Source organism: Myotis yumanensis, unplaced genomic scaffold (genome assembly GCF_028538775.1).
Source record: "Myotis yumanensis isolate MYYU_CA2020_CCGP unplaced genomic scaffold, mMyoYum1.0.hap1 SCAF_3, whole genome shotgun sequence".
NCBI classification, from domain to species: Eukaryota; Metazoa; Chordata; class Mammalia; order Chiroptera; family Vespertilionidae; genus Myotis; species Myotis yumanensis.
The window spans coordinates 171,062,337-171,090,105 of NW_027223754.1; the positions used below are offsets into that span (position 1 = coordinate 171,062,337).

The 27,769-nt window shown below is 38.6% G+C and overlaps 2 protein-coding genes and 1 pseudogene across 7 annotated transcripts in view; 1 reads left to right on the plus strand and 2 right to left on the minus strand.

The window, feature by feature from the left end:
* Window positions 1-27,769, minus strand: part of PPHLN1 (periphilin 1) — a 101,483-nt gene that overhangs the window by 72,035 nt on the left and 1,679 nt on the right. For 4 of the 6 annotated variants that reach the window (XM_070410405.1, XM_070410402.1, XM_070410403.1 and 1 more), the window contains 3 exons: window positions 20,104-20,195; window positions 7,913-8,077; window positions 5,566-5,627 (listed from right to left, as the gene is read on the minus strand). In XM_070410405.1, coding sequence (XP_070266506.1) covers window positions 5,566-5,627; window positions 7,913-8,077; window positions 20,104-20,195 — 319 coding nt within the window. The remainder of the gene's footprint in view (window positions 1-5,565; window positions 5,628-7,912; window positions 8,078-20,103; window positions 20,196-27,769) is intronic. The other 2 variants (XM_070410407.1, XM_070410406.1) reach the window with 1 other exon arrangement.
* LOC139005346 (small ribosomal subunit protein eS8 pseudogene) lies at window positions 20,755-21,403 on the minus strand (annotated as a pseudogene).
* On the plus strand, window positions 22,430-22,767 carry LOC139005582 (large ribosomal subunit protein eL34-like). Its single transcript, XM_070407806.1, has one exon. It carries the CDS (start codon window positions 22,430-22,432, stop codon window positions 22,742-22,744), a length of 315 nt encoding a protein of 104 aa, XP_070263907.1. The 3' UTR covers window positions 22,745-22,767.

Below are 27,769 nucleotides of genomic sequence, written 5' to 3' on the forward strand. Positions count from 1 at the left end.
ACTGATCGATGTTTCTCTCTCACATCAATGCTTCTCTCTCCTTCCTTCCCTCTCCCTAGAATCAATGAAAAACAATCCCAGGATGAGGATTAAAAAAAAAAATGTGTTAGTCCCAACACTCATGATTATCTATAAAATTCAATCAACAGCAACTAGTATAACTTTCTTTATGCAAGTATCATCCTAATTTTAAAGAAAGAATTTTATTTTAACAATTACCCTGAAATATGATAAATAGCAATAGTATAGTGGAAACTGGGGCACATTTTTAATGCCATTTCAAAAATCAGAGGGTAGAAACTTTGCACTGTGACTACTGCAAAGTTCCATTTACACAAGAATACCTACCTCTAAAGTCTTCAAACTATAATGTTTTTAGCTATGTTGAAAATGAGGATAAATGCATGATATAATGGGTTAAATACAATTATCAGGAAATCAAAAAGAGCCTTTGAAGAAATATAAATAACAGTATAACTGGAATTCTTACTATAAAGATTTTTTTTAAAGCCATACTTAACTAATGTTTTTTATTTTCAAAAAAACAGTTTAAGAGTTGGGACAGCATCTTCGGCTGTATCACAAACATTTTAGCCATAATGCTGGACACACACAGGAGGCAAAGTTACCTGGAGAATGGAAGATGGGAAGAACTAATGCCCTATAATGCACCGTTCCTCAGAATGTAGTCTTGAAACTATCTGCACTATATTTACCTCGGATGTTGGTTGTGAAAGCCCATTTATAAAGCTCAGAATTCTCACCTATTAATATGCATCCCCTCAAGGTAATTTCAGCCCATGACATCAGTCACACCAGACAAGTTGTGATGGACCCCTCCGTTTAAGCAGACATATGTTTATCAGTTAAGAGTAAAATTCAATTAAAGTAGGAGGCAGGGATGTAAGAGGAGAGAGGAAAGGGAAGAAAGACAGCATTTCACTTATCTCATTTTTCTTTCCTTTGCACATCCAACACAAATATTCCACACAAAATACCGACTACTTCATTTCTAGTCAACATGAACTTCAAAAAGGAATTAAGACTGTGGGAATCATTTGAAAAAGCAGCTAGTAGGGAAAACTTAAGAATAAATTTAAACCTCATATATCTTGTTTTAGAAACTTTAGAACTAGGGTGCTGTGACTTAAATGAAGGGAGTTCCCATATTACCTTTTATTCTACACTATCCACAAAAATAAATGTCGTGCAGCAGAGTTGTGATTAGAAGTTTGATGACCAAGTCCAGAGCCCTTTCCACAAAACCACATCTTTACACTTAAAAGTATTCTAGGCATGAGATATGGACGAAGAGATAAAACACTGAGTATTGTTACAGAGATAAAATAAGCTTAAATAGCTATAACAAAAATACCCAAAAATGCAGGGTTCAGTCACTACACAAAAGAAGTCTAGCTACCATCAAACAGTCTAGGGCAGGCATGCCAAGGTGAGAGACTCCATGTAATCATCCAGAAACCGAGGCTGACCACTCTATTTCAACATGTGGCTTCCAAGGCCACGGGTCTGCTGTCATTCCATTCCAGGACCCACCCTGCAACATGGGAAAAGGTCAATGTGCGTGGAAGAACACATGTAGAAGCAGAACTCCTATTTACACTTTACTGGAGATAAATTAATCATATGGCCACATCTAGATGGAAGGAAGGCTGGGAAATATAGTCCACTTATGTGACTAGGATGTGTGGAGAAACACTGACTGGTTACCTCATGCACACAACCGAACTGGGGACCAAACCTGCAATCTGAGAATGTGCCCTAACCTGGAATTGAACCCATGACCCTTCAGTGCATGGGATGATGCTCTAACCACTAAGGAACACCACCTGGGTGCTACCATAGTTTTTTGTTTATTTCCATTTTCATGAAATATCTTTTTCCATTCCTTTACTTTTAGTCTGTGTGTGTCTTTCCATCTGAAGCAAGTCCCTTGCAGATAGCATATGTAAGGGTCTTTTTGTTTAACCATTTAGCCACTATATGTCTTTTGATTGGAGCATTTAATCTATTTACTTGCATTTAAAGTAATTGTTAAGTATGTATTTAACACCATTATTCATATAATTTACTGTATCCTTACTTAAGGATATATTTTATTGATTTTAAGAGAGAGAGGGAGAAACATCCATCGGTTGCCTCCCATACACACCCCAATCAAGGATCAAACCCACAACCTAGGTATATGCCCTGATCAGGAATCAAACCCACAACCTTTTGGTGTGCAGGACGATGCTCCAACTAACTGAGCCACCTAGCCAAGGCATTCATATTTTTTTTATCTTTTTCTTCTTCTTCTTAAAGACTGTTTACTATGTCTTATAATACTGGTGGTGATGAATTCCTTTAGCTTTTTCCTTTTTCTTGTCTGGGAAGACCTTTATCTCACTTTCAATTCTAAATGAGAGCTTTGTTGAGCAAAGTAATCTTGGTTGTAGGTCCTTTGCTTTTCATCACTTTAAATATTTCATGCCTATACCTTCTGTCCTGAAAAGTTTCTATTGAGAAATCAGCTGACAGTATTATGGGAGCTCCCTTGCAGGTTACAAACTACTTTTCTCTTGCTGCTTCTAAGATTCTCTCTTTGTCTTTAACCTTTGGCATTTTAACTATGATGTGTCTTAATATGGGCCTCTTTGGATTCATCTTGTTTTTGTTTGAGACTTTGTGTACTTCCTGGACATGTATGTCTTTCCTTCACCAGGTTAGGGACATTTTCTGACATTATTCTTTCAAATACGTTTTCAATTCCTTGTTCTCTCTCCTCTTCTAGAACCCACACGATGCAAATGTTGGTATGCTTGAAGTTGTCCCAGAGGCTCCTTATACTATCCTCATTTTTTTAAATTCTTTTTTCTTTTTGCTGTACTGACTGGGTGTTTCCTGCTTCCTTATCTTCCAAATCTCTTGATCATCTGCTTCTTCTACTCCACTGTTGATTCTCTGCAATGTGTTCTTCATTTCAGTTACTGTATTCTTCATTTCTGATTCTTTTTTATATTTCCCATCTCCATTTTTATGTTTCCTATCCCTTCGTTGAAGTTCTCACTAAGTTCTTCTATTTTTCTCCTAAGTTCATTATGAATCCTTATAACTAGTGTTTTGAACTCTGAATCTGGTAGATTGCTTGTCTCCATTTTGTTTAGTACTTTTTCTGGAGTTTTGTTCTGTTCTTTCATTTGGGACATGTTTATTTGTCTCATTTTGGCTGCCTCCCTGTATTTGTTTCTATGTATTAGGTAGAGTTGTTAGGTCTCACAGTCTTGGTAGAGTGGGTAGTAGGTGTCCTGTAGGGTCCAGTGGCAGAGCCTCCCAAGTAACCCAAACTGGATGCTCCAGGTGTGCTTCCCTTCTACACGCACCCCTCCCGTTTGGGCTGTGTGCATCTTCCTATGTAGCTGAGCTTTGACTGCTATTGGCACATCAATGGGAGGTATTTATCCCCAGGCCAATTGGCTGTGAGGACTGGCTGTAACTACAGAAGAGGAGCTGCTGTGCAGGGGCCAACTCCACAGAGCAAAATTCACTTCAATGGGACTCTGGTCCAATGAGTTCACCCTTTGAATATGTCATTCATGGAGGTGGTTGATTGGTGCTCTCGTGTGGTCTGAAGCTGTCTAGGGGTGCGCTGGCTCGGGGGCCTCCTGGAAAGTGCAGGTCAAGATCAGCCGCCACCTGTGCCCTGCGTAGGGTCACCCACTATGAGTAATAGAGCAATCTGTAGATGGCTGCTGCTTGTCCTGGGCTTGGAGGTACCCAGGAACCAAGGCCAGCTGCTTCTTGTGCTGGTCCTGAGGCCACTTAGTAAGAGATAGTGGGCACACAAAGGCCAAATGCTGCTTGTTTCAGGTATGTGAACCATTGAGAGATTTTAGGAAAGTCTACATTAGCCAAGACAGGCCATTTGTATGGAAAAGCCACTGGAAATGATTTGGGTGGGCCCAAAATTGTTGAAGTTCTCACTAAGTTCTGGAAACGACTTGGTGTGGGACAGGGTCTCAGGGACTCACCAGGGCAGGGTGAACAGTGATAGCCAGGTTGATGGAGACTCATATATTTCACCCACCTGCCAGCCTGTAGGGAGAGGGCTCAGCAAAGGAACAATGCCTCTGCCAGCCACATCTGTCTGGGAGGAAAGCTGCCCCTCCAGCCCTCATCCTGAAGTCACAAAATTTAATTCCTCCTCATATCTCCCTGGCAACTTTCTTGCTGATGCCCAAGCACAGGCCCTTTAAGAGGAATGCCTGGGACTCCAGCAGCCCTGTGTCTCACTCAACAACAATCCCCACTGGTTTTTACTTTTCTGAGCCCGGAACCCGGGCGGGTGAATCCTGGCGTGGGACAGAACCCCTCGTTCCTTAGTGGGAGCCTCCCGATTTTTAACCACCACATGTGGCATGGAACCAGCCAATTCTGTGTCTTTGTCCCTACTACCAGTCTCAATTTGGCTTCTTCTTTATATCTTTAGTTATAGAACTTTTGTTCAGCTAGACAGATTTCAGGCTGTTCTGAATGATGCTTGTTCTGTAGTTTACTTGTAATTCTGATGTGGTTGTGGAAGAATACGAGTACCGCATTTATCTACACTGCCACCTTGAGCAGAAGCCCCCTTGAGGTTAGATACAGACAGTCCTCAAGTTATATCAGACTCGACGTACGTCGTTTCGTGGTTACGTCACCATCTCCCATCCTATCTAATAAAGAAGTAATATGTTAACTGACCATCACACCATCGCAAAGACGGCGGCGCCCACAGCCAACAAGGAGGGAATATGCTGACTGCCCCACCTTCAAAGATGGCGGCGCCCACAGCCAATAAGGAGGAGATATGCTAATTGACTGCCACACCCTCAAAGATGGCGGCGCCCACAGCCACAAGATGGCAGCACCCAGTCCCCTCAACCCCGCCGGGGCAGCAGGGGCCCAGCCGCTCCTCGCGCCTGCCTCCAGAGTCCCCCAGTCCCCTCAGTCCCCCAGCCGCCCAGGGCCAGCCCAAGGTGCAGGCAAGCCTCACATGTCAGCTGCCCAGCCACCCAAGGCTCAGGTAACCAGGGCCAGCCGAGGGTTGCGCTGCCGACAGTGGCAGCAGCAAGGTGTCATGATGGGGTATCGCTTTCCCCTGATCGCCAGGTCGCCTCCCACCCCTGAGGGCTCCCGGACTGTGAGAGGGGGCAGGCCAGGCTGTGGGACACCCCCCTCCAGTGCATGAATTTTCGTGCACCGTGCCTCTAGTTTATTTATAAAAAAATAAGTTCCATCATTTTGCTGTATGTACATATGTGCTTTATGTTTTTTATTATTTATTTACCACAAGTAAAGGTCAGGAATTGTTATCTTTCTTTTAAATTTTTTTTACTGTTTCACTTTATTACTGCTGTGTATGTGCTCCATGTGAGTGACGTAGGTGCTTATGTAGGTGGGTTCCGACTTACAGCAAAAATCATGTTATGTCGGCCATAGGAACGAATCTCCGATGTAACCCAAGGACCTACTATATCTCGTGAGTCAAGTATCAAAGTAGTTATGTTATTAATTTCATCTTTTTACCTGTATTCAGGCTGACGACTTCCAGAATGATCATCTCTTGTCCACTTATAGTTAGATTCATCCTGTAAAATAAAAAGATACTTAGATATTTATTTGTATTATTTTGGTCACATAGAATATATCTAACAGTAGTACTAGGAACCTAGTCTCTAAGACCAAAATAATATGAAGACAAAACACCTTTCTAAATTTCTCTGAGGCTAAAAAGCATAAAATAAAAAATATACAAATCATCCATTTCAACAACTAAATTAGTAATAAACTGAGAATCTGTGGTACCATTTATTTCAATGAAAATGCTTAAATATTTCTCTGGTAGGCCCTAATAGTCTTACTGCCAAGGACATATATACCAACATAACAATAGCTAAGGGCTGTTCAAGAACAAAGGCTCAATTTAAATTTAATTAAGTAGATGTTTCTTGGCCTTTCATTTTATTCGTATGTCAAGTTATCTCATCAATTTTCAAGCTCAATAAGAAATTTAGTACTTTCCCACTTTTCTCTCAAGTTTTCATTTCTCATCCTACCTCCTATTAAATTTGGAAACAAGAAACCACCCTTACTGATAAGCTATGTTAGAGCTAAATGTGGCACTAAGTTTGAAATTAATCAAAGAAAGCAAATAAATTTTGTCCTCTAAGATAGACACATTTGAAAAGGTTCATAAAAAAAGAAACACATAATAATCCACACCCAATTAATTTAAAATTATTCACAGAACAATACAACATGTAAATTACTTACAATCAGAAACAATGATTCAGCTAAATAAATACTATTTTCATTTCCTTTAGCATCACAGACTCTGCTCTTATATAAAGTCTATTCATCATTTTTCTTCACAACATTAAATATAAACAAAAGAAAAAACTCAACAGCTATAATTAAATATTGGATCAAGTAAGTAGTTTGCACTATATGACTGAAGTCTAGAAAAGAATCAGTGTCATAAAAGTTCTAAAAATCTCAAGTCGGCTTGTTTGTTTGAAGAGAATTTAAAGAGGAAATGTTTTATACAGTATAAACACTATTTATATCAATAGAAAAAATTATTATTGAGGCACTATTATGCTACAAGGTTTTAGAAAAAAATCATGTTCGTGAGGATTCAAATACAAATCGGTCCACTGAATCCAAAATTCCCTCTCTACAGCAGCAAATGGCCACAGGGTTTTCACAAGAGGGTTAACAACTTTATGCAAAGACCAAACTGTTTCTTCCTGAGACTACCTGGAATAAGGGCTCTGATGGCAAAATCCTGTATTTCTAGGATAGGGATAATGCATATTTACTTTTCAAAATGGAATCCCTCTTCCTAAAGGAAGAGCATGACATGTTAAAATTAAATAAAAATTAATTCTATGAGAAGGAAATCCTAACACTCCAAACTTTCAAAGCAAACGTAAGAAAACACTGAATAGTCTCATTACCACTATAGAATTGTCAGCGCAACCACAACATGGCAGTGAGAGAACTGGACTCCCATATGTATACCCACCCTAGGTAAGTCACCTTACCTCCATTTCTTCAAGTGAAAAGTATGGAAACTAATTCCAACAGCAAATGTAAGGTCAAATTTTATCATAAGAAATGCTTGAATAGGTACTGTCAACTACAATATTATACAATAGGGAAGGGGGGAAAGAGATCATGTAGGAAAATGGCCTAGCAGAGGAAACATGCAAGCTACATTAAAGAAATTGCATCAAGGAATATTTTCAATCAAGTTCAATGACAGATTACTGCAACATTAAATACATAGTTTTATATTATTAAAGATGATCACAAAAAACAATATAACAGCAGTCAAAATAGTAATGATATCAGCCAACATTTTAAAAGTGCTTACTATGGGAAAGGTGATGTTTTGAGTGCTTTCTAATCTGAATTAGTAAATAAATTTTAATAATAACTATAGCAAAAATGAAACAGAGACTCAACCTTAACCCAACCTCACCCACAGCATTTCATCATGCTAAAAATAAGCAAAGTAATTATAAGTGGGCACATTTGTAAGAGATGGTAACCACTTGGACATCACTTACTGAGTACCAAGGGAACAGATTACCTTTAACTGCTTCTGCAAATCCCTGATGATGTGGGCTAGTTGGAATTAATGTCATTTAGATAAAGCTCTCCAGAGTGCTTACCCACTTTGTCCAGCACCCCAAGATTCTTCACTACCAGTTCCCATTTGACAGCTCCAGCAGGCAATTCAACAGAGCATCAAGCAGGAAGTGTTTATTCAACTGCCTTCATGGCCAGTCACATAAATTTTAAAAATTACATGACTTTTAAACTTATAAAAAAAGTAACAATTAGTATATGGGGTAAATTTACATACTCCTCTGTGAGGTGGACCACTTCTTCGATCATGAGAAAAACTGCGGCCCTCGTCATAGTCTCGGTAATCAACATGACTGTAATATCTATTGTAGCTTCCTTCAACCGGTCTGTCTAGCAGTGGTGGTTTCTTTGTCACAATATTAACTACTCTACGGTAGCCATCCTAAAACAGACAAAAAGAAATATACAACAATCACTAACTTCTCTATTTGGTTTTGGAAAGGTTTCAAAAAAGCACAGGAGATCTTATCCTTAATCAAATAAAGTAAATGTATAAACAAACAAAAATGCTTTAATGAAATAACATGAATATAACTAACAGTACGGTCTTCACATGGATTAAAGGAAATAAAATCGTTCAATGAAGAAAAACAGGTGTTTAACATGCAGCAATGCAGAAAACCAATCATAAGTAAAAGAAAAATATTGTTTTAATAATAAATAAACTACAGAAAATAAGAGTGTTACAATAACTCTAATCTCTAATTGTCTAGGAATTTTAGGAATAAAATCATTTAAGATAGCATACATCCTTGGTCTATTGTTAAAGTATACTGTTCATAAGAAATGCAAGACTTTTCTACACATTAGCAACAGCAAATAGGGAGGTAATACTGAGGTAGGAAGATCAGGAGGAAACATTTTGCTATCTCTCCACAGCTCTGGACAAAGGAGAGTTTTTGACTTCATAGGTTTGGACACAAAAGAAAACCCAATGTAAAATTTGAATGAATTTTCAAAGTAATATGTTGTTAATGTTCTAAAGCAGCGGTTCTCAACCTGTGGGTCGCGACCCCTTTGGCAGTCGAACGACCCTTTCACAGGGGTCACCTAAGACCATCCTGCATATCATTTACATTACGATTCATAACAGTAGCAACATTACAGTTATGAAGTAGCAACGAAAATAATTTTATGGTTGGGTCACAACATGAGGAACTGTATTTAAAGGGCCAGAAGGTTGAGAACCACTGTTTTAACGTTTTAGCAACTGAATGGATTATTTGTGGGGGTTAGGAAATTGGGCAGAGGGAGAACAACACTGGTCTTAGATTAGTAGCTGCGGTAAAGTAACAGAACAAAAATGATGATCAACAGTAAAAACTAGAAATACAGAGCACATATCTGTAAGTAATCTGCTCTTGAGCACTCATGCTAACTTTCTTTTTTTTTTTAAATATATTTTATTGATTTTTTACAGAGAGGAAGGGAGAGAGATAGAGAGTTAGAAACATCGATGAGAGAGAAACATCGATCAGCTGCCTCCTGCACATCTCCTACTGGGGATGTGGCCGCAACCCAGGTACATGCCCCTGACCGGAATCGAACCTGGGACCTTTCAGTCCGCAGGCCGACGCTCTATCCACTGAGCCAAACCGGTTTCGGCACTCATGCTAACTTTCTATCAATATCGGGTGAGACAGAGGTGGAAGAAACTGGTAAGCTATCACAGTATGTAAGACATGATCAACTAATGAGTTAACTAATTTAACAAAATAAAAAAACAAAACATAAAGCCCAACATTCAAAGCTGGATACTTTACCTTACTAAACCTCAGTTTCATTATTTGTAAAATTAGCTTAATACCTACCTCATGAGGTTGGTGTGAGGGCTAAATAAAAAACAGATTGTAAAGCATTTAGCACAATAGTATAAACTAGGTGCTCAAAGAATGTTTACTATTTACGTAAGTCTATGTGAAGCACTAAATTTTTTTAATTGTCTATTTCTTAAATTACTTCTTAGCATTGATAACTACAACTATTCAGTTAATAAGTTATTACATCCTATTCAAACTTCCCAAAGGGTAGGAAATTTGTTAATGTGCTTGGAAAAAATAAAATCAATAGTTCATATCTACTTGACAGCTAAAATATCTACCTAACTTTTTTCCAAGATGGTTTCCTTCTTTAGTATGTTAGATATTAAATTTTAAGAAACATTTCATATGTTTGCATCAGACATACTAAACAGCCTTAGCTGGTTTGGCTCAGTGAATAGAGCATCGGCCTGTGGAGTGAAGGGTCCTGGGTTTGATTCCAGTGAAGGGCACATGCCAGGTTTCGGGCGCATTCCCAGTAGGGGTTGTGCAGGAGGCAGTCAATCAATGATTCTCTCTCATGATTGATGTTTCTATCTCTCTCTCCCTCTCCCTTCCTCTATGAAATCAATTAAATATATTAAAACAACATAGTACACAGATTAATTTATTGAGTTTCTTCTAAACACTATCTTCCACAGAGCTTTCAATTAAATCTAAGCAAATGCTAATCTTCCAAAAAATGTCATTAAGCCAAAATTAGTAACATTACAAATTATAACATTTTCTAATTCAAAACGTATTATTCAAAAATGTTAATTCGAAATCTGTTACAAAAGTAGAATTACTGATTTCTCCAGTTTTAAGAAACCATGAAATTCCATCCCACAATATCCTTATTTGTTGGTACATGCTTATTTGGAGGATGGTGGGGTGCATATGCCTAAACATTTCTATAAATGGAGAGAGAGCTTCTTCCTAAGCAGCCTATTCCTTTGTTCAACTCCCACAGTTACTAGAAAATTATTTCAGGATTTTAATATGTGTATGGTAAAACTTTCAAAGAAGTAAAACTAGAGTCACATTTAGTTATATATTTAACAAATTGTTTTTACCAAATAACAAATGGGGGGGGGGGGGGGGACACAACTCCTAATAACAGCTCTTGTATCTAGCAATAAAAATCAAACTGTTTCCTGTTTTGAGAAAGTGTTCAAATATAAGTACATTATAGCATCTCTGCTCTGTAGGCATCTAATCTTAAAGAAAACTCCCTACCTATATGAAAAGATTTAAGGAAATGAAGATGACTATATGAGTCTGTGACAAAGCAAAAATATTTTCAGAGACAGTTCATGCCTTATCCAGATACAACATTCATGGATTTCTTTTTCTTTCTAATAAAATCCATGATGAGTGACAAAGATTTCAGAATTTCTCTTTCAAAAGCTTATACTATTAAAGTTCAAATAGTACCTTTCGTTACCTGCAATGCCAGACCTGAATGAAAATATCATCACTCTTTGAAATTCCTGTACAAATCTTACAATAAGCTATACACATGTAATTTTCCTCTCTAAATGCTAACAAAAGTACACAAGGCTTCGGGATGGTATGTTTGGAAACTCCATTTTAGAAATATCTTAGAAAACAATGGCACCATTACATACAAACCAAAAATAAAAACTAGAACTTAAAAAGTAAAACTGCCGTAACCGGTTTGGCTCAGTGGATAGAGCGTCAGCCTGCGGACTCAAGGGTCCCAGGTTCGATTCCGGTCGAGGGCATGTACCTTGGTTGCGGGCACATCCCAGTGGGAGGTGTGCAGGAGGCAGCTGATCCATGTTTCTCTCTCATTGATGTTTCTAACTCTCCATCCCTCTTCCTTCCTCTCTGTAAAAAAAATCAATAAAATATATTTAAAAAAAAAAAAAGTAAAACTTAAAAGGTTTTTGAGGATAAAAGGGATCATTTTCAACTAACTAAAAATGAACTCAATGAAATTATTAGGCTGGATACAGATTATGAGGATCACTATTTCTTTGAAATTACTTATTCTCCAATGTCAATAAAATATATTTTGCACACAATTTAACACAAAAATATTTAAAATAAAAATTTTAATGCATAAGCACCCCCTTTTAGCATGCTTATCTTTTAGAGATACACACTGAAATATTTATTTGCATTAGAAATATGGTATCTTGGATTTACTTCTAAATAATCTGAGAAAGAGAAAAGCAGTGAAGGCACAGACAAAACAAGATTAACCTTGAGTTTTGGTAATTGCCACTTAGATGATTTGTCCATGGGGCGTTCATTACATTTTGTCTACTTTTATATACTTAATTTTTGCCCTTACAAAGAAATAAAAAACAACAAAAACATACCAACCTACCAGTAAAATAACTATGTATGATGGCTCATGTAAGCAATCAATGCCATCACTTCCTAACTCAACAACTTACACTACAAATACAAGCCCCATGTGCAGAAACCTTATTTTGTCTTATTCACTGCTCTATTCCCATCATCTGGAATATCATTTGGCACATAGTAAGCACCACATACATAATATATATTCTTCTTTGCTATCCCAATGTTATGTCACTTTTGGCATCACATGCTTTTTACTAGAAAAGTACCTAACAAACCATATCTAACTAAAAAATTGTATTACACAGGCTGGTAAACTTTTGTTTTCTAAGTATGAGGGTTCTTCACTCTGATCCATCCTAGTTTGTGACAAGCATTTTTATTATAGCACTTACTGGTTTAATTAGCTTGCTGAGTTTTCTTTTTTTAAAGGACATACTTACAGAGAAGAGGCGGGGGCGGGGGCCTGGAGGGGCGGGGGGGAGAGAGAGAGAGAGATGGGTTGCCTTCCGTGCACTCCCTGACCTGAGATCAAACCTGCAACCCAGGCATATACCCTGACCAGGAATGGAAACTGCAACTTCTCAGTGCAGGGGACAATGCTCAACCAACTGAGCCACTACAGCGGGCTCACTTGCTGAATTTTAAATGAAATATTCAATTGCCTTTTGGGGATAATTTATCAAATATATTAAACTGGAACTGTCCCAGAAAATTAGGACACATTGTTGTAGAATGTAGCCAAGAACTGATTATATCTCTCTGAAAATAGTGACAGCAGAAAAAGGTAAGCTTAGTAGGATTGGCTCAGTAGGTTTACTATCATCCTGTGCACCGCTTGGTTGCCAGTTCAGTTCCGGGTCAGGGCACATACTTGGGTTGTTGGTTCAATCCCCAGTGGGGTACGTGCCTGCAGAAGGCAGCTAACCAATGTTTCTCACATCAATGCTTCTCTCTTTTTCTTCCCCTCCCATTCCCCTACCTCTTCCCCTTCCCCCCTTCTCTCTCTCTCTTTCTCGCTCTCGCTCTCTCTCTCTCTCAGTATGTCCTCCAGTGAGGATTGTTATTGTTGCAATTCTGTCAGTCAAGAAAGTTAAGCACCTGCTAGGGCAGCTCTACAATAATATTACTAAATCAAAACTAAGCACATTAACATTTAGGTTTTGCATTTCATATAGTAATTTTCACATTGGGGGAAAAAAAAAACTTTAAAAAAACATTGCACTTGCCCTAGCCTTGGCTCAGTGGATAGAGCATGGGCCGATGCTCTAACCACTTAGCCACACCAGCGAGGGTATAAAAATAAGGACCTTACAGACATCTAGAAGTTAAATGCAGATATTCCCAATGGAGGAATGTGTATACTTATATACAGACTCTCTGTAGTGTACCCCTTTGAGCTTTACATCCTATCTACCCAAGTTTAAGGCCAAATAAAAATTTCTGTGCAAGCACCTTATAAAAGTAATTTATTGATACACAAGTAATTTTTAAAAGCTATAAAGTTGTACACTGAGGATAAGCTTTCCAATACTCAAATTTAGTGTAATTTAATATGAGCACCAAAATATATGAGTGTTCAATTGCCTTTCCAGGTTCAACAAAACTAGGAGGCCACAAAATTGCTGCTTTTATTAATATAAAATAATAGTGTCATAGGTACGGTCTCAAGTCTCCCCTTCAAGTTATATTATATATCATATCCAATGTTCCTTAAATACATTTCTGACATATCAGAATTAGGAATGAATGGGGCAAAGAGAGAAGAAAAAAAATGCAGTAAAATTGCTTTTCTAGTATAGAACCCAAATATAAAAAATAGAGTATTATCTTTCTCTATCCCAGGCACTAATGATAGTGGTTTCTCACTTTTAAAAGAATTAACTACAATTTTATATTTAGAAAATAATATGCTTTTTCAAAATTTAAGTGAAATTTTTATTGAGATATGACATATACACAAAAAAGTATACAAATCACAAATACACTCCTGGATAAATTCTCTTCAGTTAATCACACTGTGCAATTACTACTCAGATCAAGAAACTGAACATTCCTAGCAAGGCAAAAGCCTTCCCATGCTGTCTCCCAGTCACTACCTTTGTCTTCCCAAATGTAACCACTTTCCTGACTAGTTTTTCCAGTTTTGACACATTATATAAAAGAAAACACACAGAATATACTCTTTTGTATGGCTTCTTTCTTTCAGTATCATGCTTGTGAGATTCACACATGCTGTTGCATTTGGCAAAATTCCATTCATTCTCATTGCTGTACGGTTGTAAATTAATTTATCCATTCTACTACTAGACATTCAGATTGTTGCCATTTTGGAATTATTATGGATAATGCTGCTTGTGAACATTCTTGCACATATCAATATTATATAACAATATAGCTTTTAAAGTAATATTAGATAATCTCTGCATTGTAAGAAACTATTTTAAAACTTTTAAGCTATGTTTTTATTAAATCCAGTCAGAAATTATAACTTGATTGAGTTACATTTCTAGTTTTAGTGTCACTTATCACTTTAACCCAAGGATTCAATTGAGACCATGAAAGCAGATGTGAATATAAAATTACTCTTTTACCTAAATATAGGCAACAAACACAAAAGCAGTATTTGTGCATCATCACTAACAGAAATCAGATATTTACATATCAAATTATTGCTATTGCAAATATCTCAAAATATCATTTACACTCATCACTACTTTGAAAATACTGCAATAAAACTCTTACCACTAGCTCTTGATGTTTAATGACTGATTGACCTACCTACGAAGTACATATACTACATCACAAATTTGGTTTTTAATGGTTTGTTATCTTCAAATAAGTGGTTCTGAGAAGGGGTCCATATACTTCACCAGGCTGCTAAGGGGATCCATGGCACACAAAAAAAAGGTTAAGAACCTATGTTTTATTTAACTAAAATGTAGGTGTAACATAGAAGGCATAATTCCCAAGAGCCATCAAAGCAGTACGTAACATATTGAGGGAAAAGAAAGGCTTTATGTCACTAACCAAAATAAAGCCCAGTTCACCGGGAAAAAGATGAATCTGAGTCTTGAAGAGGGGGAATATGGGAATACTAAAGGATTTATAAATTAGGAGAGGTTGATTGGGGGAGGGGGAGACCAATCTACTGGAATAAAAAGAAAAAAAAAAAGGAGACCTGTATAAGGTCTGGGCATGTTCTGTGCTCTCAAAAGGAGAAAAGCAATCTATGCTCTTCCCCCTCTAAAAGAAAACAAGTAGCTAGAGAACTTAAGTAAGATTTCCAATTGGGCAGTTAGAGATAGTTGAGTATAGCTACTCTGACATCAAGGGCAATTGTGGTATAAAACTTATCTCATGATCTCACTCATATGTGGAATCTAATGAACCAAATAAACTGATAATCAAAAATAGACCCAGAGTCATAGAAGCTTGAACAGACCGTTGAACCTCAGAGGGAAGGCAGGGGAGGGTGGTTATGCACATATGAACTCATAAACATATATGCATAGCCCGTGTACACAGACAATGGGTTGGTGAGGGTCTGGGCAAAGGAAGGACGGGAGTGGGCTGGAAGAGATTAATGGGGGGAAAGGGAGGACCTATGTAATACTTTCAACAATAAAGATTTTTTTTTAAGTAAAAATATAAATAAATAAAACATCTCTCTGCTTACTGCTGTTGAAATTATTTTACAAAGGAAAAGAGGCTCTGTTTCACATATATACATACAAAAGTGGATAAAAAGAAAATGTTTTTGGTTTGTGCAGATTTTACTACACTCTAAATTACCAATTGCATATCCTCATTAATTGAGGACTTCCATCAACCTGTGATCTTTACTTCAACTCCTCATATAAGTGACATCAGTGTTCATCTACAATCTGCATTTCTTAACTCTTCATATAAGAATCACCTGATGAACTTTTAAACACTGATGTCCAGATCCTACCTGCAGATAATTATGACTTAACTAGAGGCCCAGTGCACAAAAATTTGTGCACTGGGGGTTGGGGGTGGTGTTCCTCAGCCTGGCCTGTGTCCTCTCGCAGTCTGAGGCCTCTCGGGGGATGATCACCTGCTGGCTTAGGCCCGCTCCCTGGGAGATCGGTCCCAAGCTGGCAGTCAGACATCCCTCTGGCAGCCCGGGAGCCCTCGGGGGATGTCCACTTGCCAGTGGGGAGCAGGCCTAAGCTGCAGTCTAACATCCTTAGTGCTGCTGAGGAGGCAGGAGAGGCTCCCACCACCACTGCTGTACTGGCAGCCATCAGCCTGGCTTGTGGCTGAGCAGAGCTCCCCCTGTGGGAGTGCACTGACCACCAGGGGGCAGCTCCTGCATTGAGTGTCTGCCCCCTAGTAGTCAGTGTGTGTCATAGTGACCAGTCATTCCCAGTCTTTCTGCTATTAGGGTCAGTTTGCATATTACCCTTTTATTATATAGGCTAGAGGCCTGGTGCATGGGTGGGGGCCGGCTGGTTTGACCTGAAGGGTGTCCCAGATCAGGGTGGGGGTCCCGCTGGGGTGCCTGGCCAGCCTGAGGGGCTGATGGCTGTTTGCAGGCTGGTCACACCCCCTTCAGGGTGGAGGCCCCCACTGGGGTGCCTGGCCAGCCTGGATGAGGGGCTGATGGCTGTTTGCAGGCTGGTCAAGCCCCCCCATTGGGGACCCTCACCCAATGGAGGTTTGGCCAGCCTGGGTGAGGGGTTGATGGCTGTTTTTAGGCTGGCCACACCCCCTTGAGGGTGGGGGGTCCCCACTGGGGTGCCTGCCCAGTCTGGGTGAGGGACTGAGGGCCATTTTCAGGCTGGCCAAGCCTGCTGGCGACGAAAGCTCCCAGCCTCTTTTTTTTTTTTTTTTTTATTCTGGGACTTATTTATCTTCTATAATTTTAACTTTGTTGCCTGAGTGGAGCTCAGAGCCAGCAGGCAGGCGGGAAGCTTGGCTTCCTCCATCACTGGGGCAAGCAAGCCTCCTGCTCACTCCAGCTCAGTGGCCACGGCTGGCTGAAAGCAGGTATCTGGGGTTTATTTACCTTCTATAATTGAAACTTTGTTGCTTTGAGTGGAGCTCAGAGCCCCCTGCGGCAGGCGGGAAGCCTGGCTTCCTCCATCATTGGGGCAACCAAGCCTCCTGCTTGCTTCAGCTGCATGGCTGCCGGCCGCCATCTTGGTTGGGTTAATTTGCATATAGTCACTCTGATTGGCTGGTAGGAGTGGCTTAAGGTGTAGCGAAGGTACGGTCAATTTGCATGTTTGTCTTTTATTAGTGTAGATTATCTGGAATGGGACCCATACATAGGTATTTAAGAGCTCCCTAGGTGATTTTAATGTATAGCAAGGATTTAGCACCTCTAATCTAAATCCCTGGTCCAAAAATCTAACCTCAAAGTTTTCTTGATCTCAACGCCAATTACCTTCACCCACCTTCTGTCCCTCACCACTATACATTGAACATTAATCACCCAGAACTGTTCTGTCTTGAAAACTCTACACTCTAAATTACCAATTGCCTTATCTTTCTGCCACACCCTGTCTTCAAGCTCACTAAGCTTTTCTTGTTCCTCAACCCCTCACTTCTTTCAATCCACCTTCCCTCTCACTGCCTGACTCCCTTTCTTAACTGTTTGAGTCCCAAGCAGTGCAATCGCGCTGCTTGGTATTTCTCGACATAAAATAAAACAAGCGCTATCACGCTGTTTGGGTCTTTTCGTACTCATTTAGAGAAAGCGCGGTTGCGCTGTTTGGGATTCTTCGACAGTGTTTTTTCAATACCCCCTGGGACTCAAACGAATCGTATGTTTTCTCGACATAAAATCTCAGCAGCGCAATCGCGCTGCTTGGGACTCAAACGGTTAAACAGTCCCTATCACATAGACTCCCTTCTTAAACAGTCCATATCACATAATATATTACCTCCGTAATTCTCTGGGTCAGAACCTTCGATATCCTTATCTCCCTGGGTCAACCACTCAACTTGCAATCTTCAATACAACCTTCCTCATTTCTAATCTGGGCTTCTTAGGTATAAAACTTATGGTGCACAAAAGTCCTCAGCAAATCTTATTAAATCTCCTACTCAGAAGATATTTGTAATGTTTACTCCAAAGCTTCAGTGCTGGACTCAAGTGTTCCTCCACCTCCTCAACTTTGAATAGATGATCTTGCTATCTTTTACTTCAGAGAACAACAATGGCTATTGGATATGAACTTTCTCAAATCCATTCTCACACATTAACCTAACTGAAGAACTGGAGGGCCCTTCTTACTGGTCTTCATGACACTGATATAACTGATTAATCCCATCTTAATACTTTTCCCCAGCTCCCCTGCCTAGCAATAGCCTCCTAGCGTATCTCTCTGCTTCCACTCTTAATAGCTTTTTAAGCCAACTTCTACTGCAATATGTTCTATGATATAATATAGCATGCATACATACTTGCAGAATGGTATACTTAAGGTTTTATATCATAACTTTTTTCATAATTTCAGCATGAGTGATTCCCATTATCTGAAATTATATCCCTGTACATAAATCCTGCTTACATTTTATGGTTTCTAAAACATTCTACGGGGTTCTATAAATGTTGTACCATTCAACACTAAGTATTGTTTTGAAGATTAGGAAGTTCATACATAAAATCTTTCATTTGTAGTAAGCAGGCTCTAGTTAAATATAAAATTACAGTAAATTACTGTTTAAAGTAAGTTATCCCCGCCCTGGCCGGTTTGGCTCAGTGGATAGAGCGTCAGCCTGCAGACTGAAAGGTCCTGGGTTTGATTTCGGTCAAGGGCACATGCCCGGGTTGTGAGCTTGATCCCCAGTAGGGGATGCACAGGAGGCAGCCAATCAATGTTTCTCTCTCATCACTGATGTTTCTATCTCTGCCTCTCCCTTCCTCTCTGATATCAATAAAATAATTTTTAAATAATAAAATAAGTTATCCCTCTCTGTACCTTATTTTGCAATTTGGAACCATCTGTGTTAAATTAAAAAAAAAAAAAAAAAAAAAGAATTAGAGAAGAAAAAGGGCAATCCCCAAAAATTGAAACAAAGTAAAATGCAACTATATATCCAACTGGCATAATCCCACCAAAAATCCTTTTAATTAACTTTGAAAAATAAATTCGTAATGGGATATATCCTTGTGCAGGCGGGATTCTAAAAACTAAAAAAAAATTTTAAATCATCCTTTTTCCCATCCCTGCATTTGTCCTACATCATGTTTATCGATATCACTTGTTTGTTGTTCTAGGTAAACTATAAAATATTTTTATCAAGTTGAAAAAAATTTAAAAATTGGGATTTTGATTAGAAACATAAAGTCTATACAATAACTTAAAAAGAAATCACATATGGTAATAATTAAGTCTGCTCATTCTAAAAGATATATGGTAAGTCTCTTCATTTTTTCCATCTTAAATCATTTTAGATCAATCCCAACCTAAGCTGTAACCTAGGCCAAATGACAATTTTAAAGGTAACACCACCCATCTAAGTGGGTTATAGGATTTACTTATAACATATAAGTAATAAACAACTAATATATAAACAAATATATCCATACAATATCAAGCCCACAAGCCCAATCTCCTGGTGCTTATAATGGGCCTGTGCAAAAGTTTAAGATTGACGGCTTCTTGACCTTCCTCAAACCCTCCCTTGGGTTTCCATATAGGATTGTGCTGAGTGCATATATTTATTCAATAAACACTGAACTCCTTACTATATGCCATGTACTGGATATATTGCTGGGAAAATAGGAATAAGCAAAATAGCAAGCTCCTTGAGAAAAGACCTGATTCAAAATTCCAACTCCCAGAGCCACAGAGACAAGCAGTAAGAGCATACCAGAAGTTGCCTGCCTGCCTGCTCCTGATGTGCCCCTACTTTAGAATTTCACATATCCAATTTGCAAACATTTTTAGGAATATAGAAAAATAGGTGTCGGCCAATAACAGGAACAGGTGCTTAAATACTTTGTGAAGTGATGGACTGACCTTTACAAACCTAAAATTTTCTTCACAAATATAAAACCTTCATTCTAGAAATATAAGCAGGAAATATAAAATAGGGATTTTCTAAATAAATAAAATGCTGACTTTTACTTTCACACTTTTAACTTTTAAAAGATAAGCTTAATCTATTTATATTTCAACCTAGATTGGTAAATTTTTGGCCCTTGAAGATTTTGTTAAGAGGCCTAGCTGTGGTGTACCAAAATGACTTAGACTCTAGGTTTTCAATTATTCTACATGTAGAAGGAACTTACACTGGGGTGATTTCGAGTTGGTGCTCGTTCTCTTGGAAGCCTTTCGTAGTCATGTCGTCCCTCAGACCACATTTCATCTCTTCTGTGAGCCACTATAGGATAAAAGAGAAACCAAAGAATTATAATTTTTTTTGTTATTGGGCAATAATAGAGAAGATGAAGGAGTAATGACTACTTTCCAACACAAGTATTTTCCAGAGATACTTAAAGGAAAAAAAAAAAGTAAATGGCCAAAAGAAAAAAAAGAATGATTAACGCAATTCTTCTTCCAAACAATTTTGAAATTTTCTTTTAAAGAAAATAGAAAGCTCCCCCAACCCATTCCATTCTAAAAAAAAAAAAAAAAAAAAATCCATAAAGGTGGGGGTTATTTCTGGGCTCTCTATTCCATTCCATTGACTTATATGTCTGTTGTTATGCTGGTACCATGCTATTTTGATTACTATGGCCTTGTAGTATAGTTTGATATCAGGTGGCATGATTCCTCCAACTTTGTTCATCTTCAAGAGTGCTGTGGCAATTTGGGGTCTTTTGTGGTTCCACATAAAGTTTTGGAATATCTGTTCTAGTTTTGTGAAACACGCCATCGGTATCTTGATATGAATTGCACTGAATCTATAGATTGCTTTAGGTAGTATGGAATTTTTATTTTTAATGAACACCTTTATTACATGAGCTAAGATAGGAGGGAAGAGGATTTATTTGCTTTTCCAGGCCTTGATTTTCCACAGAAAACTCTAACTCCTTGCCCTCTAGCACATAATCATCTGTGCGGCCACACTGGCCTGATCTTGAAGCAATGCATGCCAGAAGTTTGCTCTGTTGAAACTGCTTCTTGAGAAGACTGCTGATTTTGGCATTCTTTCTCCTTTGATCAGGTCTTCTGAATTTTCTTTGGTCGATTTTTGTTTAAAAGCTCTTCCTCCTCCGGAGTAAGCTTGGCCCCCTTTTTGTGGCCCAGGGGCAGTGCATAGTGGGTACATTGTCCTGTCAATGAGCACAATGCAATTCTTTACTAAGCTCCTGGTGCAGATCAGTTCATTACTGGATGCACTGTAAACAACATCAATAATCCTTGTTTTGTATGTACAACACTTGGAGCCCCAGAAGTTGCCCACACCCTGCCTCAAGGCTCAGTACTTCTTGTTGCCTCCTCACATGCAGATTATGTGTATGTGGTAGAGTTCAATCTTTGTGTTGGCAGCAGGGTGTCTCAGCTCATATTTTCGCTTCTTTGGTAGGGCTTTCTCTTGCCCCTGGTCTTGTAGGGCTTATGCCAGTTGTCCCAAGAGATGCCCATGGCTTGGCATAGGCTGGGAAGAGCTAGTATGGACATTTTAAAGATGTTAATTCTCCCTATCCATGAACACAGCAGATGCTTCCACTTATTTGTGTCTTCAGGTTCTTTCTTCAATCTATATATATAAAAGGCTAAGTGACCAACCTTACGTCCGTCTGACCATCTGGTACATATGACGTACACTGGCAATTTAAAAATAAACATTGACTAGCGCATGCACGATACATATAAAGCTCTCACTGGCGCCAATCGCATGTGTTTTAATTTTATAATACTATCTATATATATAAAAGGCTAATATGCAAAGTGTCCCCTTGGGAGTTCAATCACTCGCTATGATGAGCGCTGACCACCAGGGGGAAGCGCAGAACGAAGGAAGGCCCCAGCTGGCAGCTGAGGAAGGAAGGCCCTGACTGGCAGCCAGAAGGCCCTGATCAGCCCTGATCGCTGGCCAAGCCTAGGGACCCTACCCATGCACAAATTTCGTGCACTGGGCCTCTAGTATTATATATACTATTTTGACATATAATGTTTTGCAGTAACGTAATTACCGCACAAATCTTTTTTCTAATTAACTTCCTTTCAATGTGCACAAATCAGTGCACTGGGCCACTAGTGTTTTATAATTTTCTGAGTACAGGTCTTTTGCATCCTTGGTTAAATTTGTTTCTAGGTTGTTTTTTATGCAATTGTAAGTGAAGATAGTTTCCTTTTCAACAGTTCATTATTGGTATATAAAAATGCATCTGACTTCTGGATATATTTGTATCCTGCTACTTTATTGAATTCATTTATCAGTTCTAATAGTTTTTGGTGGAATCTTTAGGGTTCTCTATATACAATATCATGTCATCTGCAAATAATGACAGTTTTACTTCTTCCTTTCCAATTTGGATGCCTTTTATCTCTTCTTGTCTGACTGCTGTAGCTAGGACTTTCAATACTATGTTGAATAAGAGTGGTGAAATAGGCAAGCGCTTTCCTTTTCCTCTTCCGGGGACAGTGACTTATGTTTAGGTATTCACCATGGTCCAGCGTTCGACATACCGTCAGAGGCTGTCCTACAACACAGCTTCCAACAAAACCAGGCTGTCCCGAACCCCTGGTAATAGGATTGTTTACCTTTATACCAAGAAAGTTGGGAAAGCACCCAAATCTGTGTTTGGCATGTGCCCAGCCCCACTTCGCAGAGTTCGTGCTGTGAGATCTAAAGTTCTAATGAGGTTGTCTAAGACGAAAAAACACATCAGCAGGGCCTACGGTGGATCCATGTGTGCTAAATGTGTCTGGGACAGGATCAAGCATGCTTTCCTTATTGAGGAGCAGAAAATCGTTGTGTAAGTGTTAAAGGCACAAGCACAGAGTCAGAAAGATAAATAAATTTAAAAATGAAACTTTTTTGAGTAATAACAACAAAAGTCTCATTCTGTTAAAAAAAAAAAAAGTGGTGAAATAGACATCTGTCTTGTTACTGATCTTAAGGGAAACACTTGTGTAGTTTTTGCCCATTGAGAATTATGTTGGCTGCAGGCTTGTCATATATGGCCTTTATTACATTGAGGTATATAACCTTTATTCCCACTTTGCTGAGAGATTTTATCATAAAAGAGTGCCAGATTTTATCAAATATTTTTCTGGATTATTGATATGATCATGTGGTTTTTCTCCTTTATTTTATGTGGTGTATCCTGTTAACTGATTTGCGGATATTGTACCAACCTTGCAACACCGGAATAAAACCCACTTGATCATGATATATGATCTTTTAAATATATTGCTGGATCCAGTTTGCTAATATTTTGTTGAGATTTTAGCATCTATGTTCATCAGGGATATTGGCCTATAATTTTCTTTCTTTGTAGTGTCTTTATCTGGTTTGGAATTAGGATAATGCTGGTCTCATAAAATGAGCTTAGGAGTCTTTTCTCCTCTTGAATTTTTTTCTAATAGCTTAAGAAGGACAGATGTTAGTTCTTCTTGAATATTTAGTAAAATTCACCTGGGAAGCCAGAACTTTTGCTTGTTGGGAATATTCTGATTACTGTTTCCATTTCATTAGTTATACTCTTTCTATTCATATTTTCTGATTCTTCCTGATTGAGTTTTGGAAGATTGTATGTTTCTAGGAATTTATCCATTTCATCCATATTGTCCATATTTCATATTTTCTTATAATCATTTGTATTTCTTTGGTGTCAGCTGTTACTTCTCTTTCATTTCTGATTTTATTTAATTGGGTCCTCTCTCCTTTTTTCTTGATGAGGTCTGGTTAAGGCTTGTCAGTCTTGTCTTTTCAAAGAACCAGCTTTTGGTTTCATTAATCTTTTGTATTGTTTTTTTTAGACTCTATTTTGTTTATTTCTGCTCTGATCTTTATATTCTTTCTCCTACTCACTTTGGGCTTTGTTTGTTGTTCTCTTTCTAGTTCCTTTAAGTGTAAAGATGGATTGTTTATTTGAGTTTGGTTGTTTTTTTTTGTTTCTTGAGGTAGGCCTATAATGATATAAATTTCCCTCTTAGGACTGCTTTTGCTGTGTCCCATTCATTTTATTGTGTTTCTTATACTCTTTATAAAGAATAAAGTTATTCCTTCTTTGGGCCTCTTAAAGCACCTATCTATAATACTATTATATCAAATTATCTTCAATTTACTTTTCTTCCTCTTCTCTCTCCCAAACTAAATATCACTGCAAAGTAAATGACTGTGCACCTCTCTTACTTAGCAGAAGTACTTATTAAATAGTGGCCAAATAAATAAACATAATATTGATGACCACCACATGAGCCGTTCTGGAAAACATTAATATTACTTTGTATCTTTTAATTATCCAGAAAACTTCCAATGAGCACTCTTAGATTATGGTTCCTTTCACACTTTTCATGACACCTGTGCCATTTCATTTTTAAGCAAAAGGTACTGATAAGAATCCTTTAGATCTAGCACCAAAAACAGGGATTCTGAACCTTGGGTACATATTATTACTATCTAATGAGCCTTAAAGAAATACCAGTGTCTAGGCCAGTGATGGCGAGCCTGTTAGAGGTGACACGCGAACTCATTTTTTTGGTTGATTTTTCTTTGTTAAATGGCATTTAAATATATAAAGTAACTATCAAAAATATAAATCTTTGTTTTACTATGGTTGCAAATATCAAAAAATTTCTATATGTGACACAGAACCAGAGTTAAGTTAGGGTTTTTCAAAATGCTGACACGCAGAGCTCAAAAGGTTCGCCATCACTGGTCTAGGCCCTATTCTCTGAAATCCCTATATAATTGGCCTGGCTGGGACCCTGACACTTTTTAAAAATCTTATCTCAGGCCAGAACCGGTTTGGCTCGGTGGATAGAGCGTCGGCCTGCGGACTGAAAGGTCCCAGGTTCGATTCCGGTCAAGGGCATGTACCTGGGTTTCGGGCACATCCCCAGTAGGAGATGTGCAGGAGGCAGCTGATCGATGTTTCTCTCTCATCGATGTTTCTAACTCTCTATCTCTCTCCCTTCCTCTCTGTAAAAAATCAATAAAATATATTAAAAAAAAAAAAAATCTTATCTCAGTAGATGTACTGATCTAAAAGAAGGTAAACATATTCCTCACATACTAAATTGAATCAAGAAGTTTTTAAGAGCTGTCTTGAACTAAAAACTACCTAATACTATTTCAACTAAAAATGTTTAAAATTCCAGACAACTAAATTAAAAATTAATTTTAGAGCATACTTATTTAAAGTTCGGGGAAAAAACTAACATTAATGCCAATTAAAATGATCAAAATATAGCAAAGTATCTACTAGAATTAATCATTGTTCAGTGTTCAGAGAAAGATAAATGCAGAAAATAACATAAGCTAAGAAAAGGGAAAGGAATTAGGGAAAACAACATATACATAAGAAAGCTGCAACTGACAAAAACAGAAGATGCACATTGCAAAGGAGTAGGAAATAGCCCTGATTGGCATTCAACAAGCTTTCATTTCCTCCCCTGAAGTAGGTATTATTCCTCCCATTCCAGATAAAACATGGAGGCTCTGAAAAGCTCAAATTCCAGAGCCAAATGGAGCCTGGAATCAGACTCAGGCCTATATGACTTTGAAGCCCACACCCTATCCATCATATTACACTGCTTCACAACAAAACAGGGAAGGATAGAGAGAACAAATTCAAGGGCATTAAATGGCACAACATACTAAAAAATTAGAGTTCACTGAAGGCTTATAAGCCTGCAAATGAAGTTGGGGGCAAAATGGCATTCCAGAAGATTATCCTGCCAGTAAACAAGATGGATTAAGAGAGAGAGGTTAGCAGGCTCCAGGAGGCTACTCCTCCAGCTGCCTCCAAGAGGACTGAGCTTTGCCAATGACTGTAAATCCAAATAAATACCCAGCTTTCTAAACAGCCTGTTGCCAATAGAAGCCCTAGAATGAACCCCTGGGGGGGTGGGGGGAGGGAGGGAGGGAAGTGAGGGAGGGAGGGAGGGAGACACGGTGTTAGAGAAAAGGAGACCACTGACTGCTTCATAATGAACCATGTGACTTAGAACTGTGAAAGTACTGCATTCTCTACTAGTTTCACAAGTTACAGTGGGGCCTTGACTTACGAGTGTCCCGACTAACGAGTTTTTTGAGATACGAGCCATCTCTTGGCGGATTTTTTGCTTTGAGTTGAGAGCTAAAATTCGGGTTACAAGCCAGCTTCAGATACCCCACTGCTAATGGGCACAGCGAACAGTGAACGCCACAACATCAGCCCAGCATCACGTGTCTCACTCGTTCACTTTTTGATTTGACATACGAGTAATTTGAGTTACGAGCTCCGTCACGAAACTAATTAAACTGGTAAGTCAAGGCCCCACTGTATTTGACTTTTCAATGCTTTAAGGCAGGGGTTCTCAACCTGTGGGTCGCGACCCCTTTGGTGGTCGAACGACCCTTTCACAGGGGTCGCCTAAGACCATCCTGCATATCAGATATTTACATTACCATTCATAACAGTAGCAACATTACAGTTATGAAGTAGCAACGAAAATAATTTTATGGTTGAGCCACAACATGAAGAACTGTATTTAAAGGGCCAGAAGGGTGAGAACCACTGCTTTAAGGATACTTCTTTTATAAGACCCACCATACTGTATTAAAAACTTAGGAGATTCTTGATTATCCATTGTAGTTATCAAATAACTAAAATTACATAAGTTAGACAAAATACCAGATGTTTGCTTATACATAATATTTACAAATCTAAATCTTATTATCTACATGGAAGTTAAAGTCCTAATTGGCCAGCCTCTTTCCAGTCTTTTACTCTCCATTTCACCCTTAAAAAAAGACAATCAATTCACTTTGCTAATACCTCATTCATATCTGGCTTCCCTAATCAAGAATCCAAATAGTTTCTTATTCTCTGCCCTCCATATGCTCGCTCCCTCTATCATTTCACTTAACCTCCTGTTCTCTCCAAAAGGATTAATGCCAGCCTCATCGCTCTGCCACAGAAAAACACACACTAACCTGGAGTTGTTTGACATAGTTCCCAAACTGGAATACCTCTTTCCATTCTCTCATTCAACTTCCAACCATCCGCCAAAGGCTCAGTTCAAAATCTATTAGTCTCCACAATGCCCACTTCTACACCCAACAACACTTAAAACAGAATCCAAACTGTTGACTGACAGGCCACATGTGACTGATAGGCCCAAGTTTTGTGTTGTGGTGCGTATTTTTTTAATAAAATTTTATCCCATTGACAAAACTTAAAAATGGAAGATATCACTTTAAAAAACAACTGCATTTCCAACTTTCCTTGAAAAAACTGGATGCTATGGCAACACTGGGATCACACAGTCACAATGAGCTGTACCTGAGTAGCAGATGACCCTCTCTGAACGGCTCTTAGATGTAAAGTCTGGAAATAACAGTCCACTGCCTCATTTATGGTACTGTACCTGGAGCATTGTAATCATTCCAGAAATACCTGACTGTCTACCAAGCACTAGAGTTACAAAAATACAGCCTCTCCCCCACAACCTACCTTAGTTGAAAAGGCAGAGAGACAAGCAATTAGGATACATGAGATAAGGGCTATGATAAGGGAGGTAAAGGGCGCTTAAGGCATGGCTAGGGTATCCAACTCTGTCCATGGGAAGTCAGGGAACACCCCTCAGAGAAAGTGATCTTTAGCAGTCACCGAAATTATCCAGAAAGAGATCAGGGAAAACAAAATGCCCGAGAGAGAGAGAGAGAGAGAGAAGTATTTGAGATAGTTACATCAGTTCAACATGGCTACAGCCATCACCCAACCTCAAAAGCAACTGTCAGAGTAAAGCTCAATTGAAAGGGCTGGAGGGGAAAGGCCAAGTGTGAGTTAAAGT

Excerpts from the sequence above, each read along its gene's own strand:
- LOC139005582 (XM_070407806.1), top strand. The coding sequence starts at position 22,430 with ATGGTCCAGCGTTCGACATACCGTCAGAGGCTGTCCTACAACACAGCT.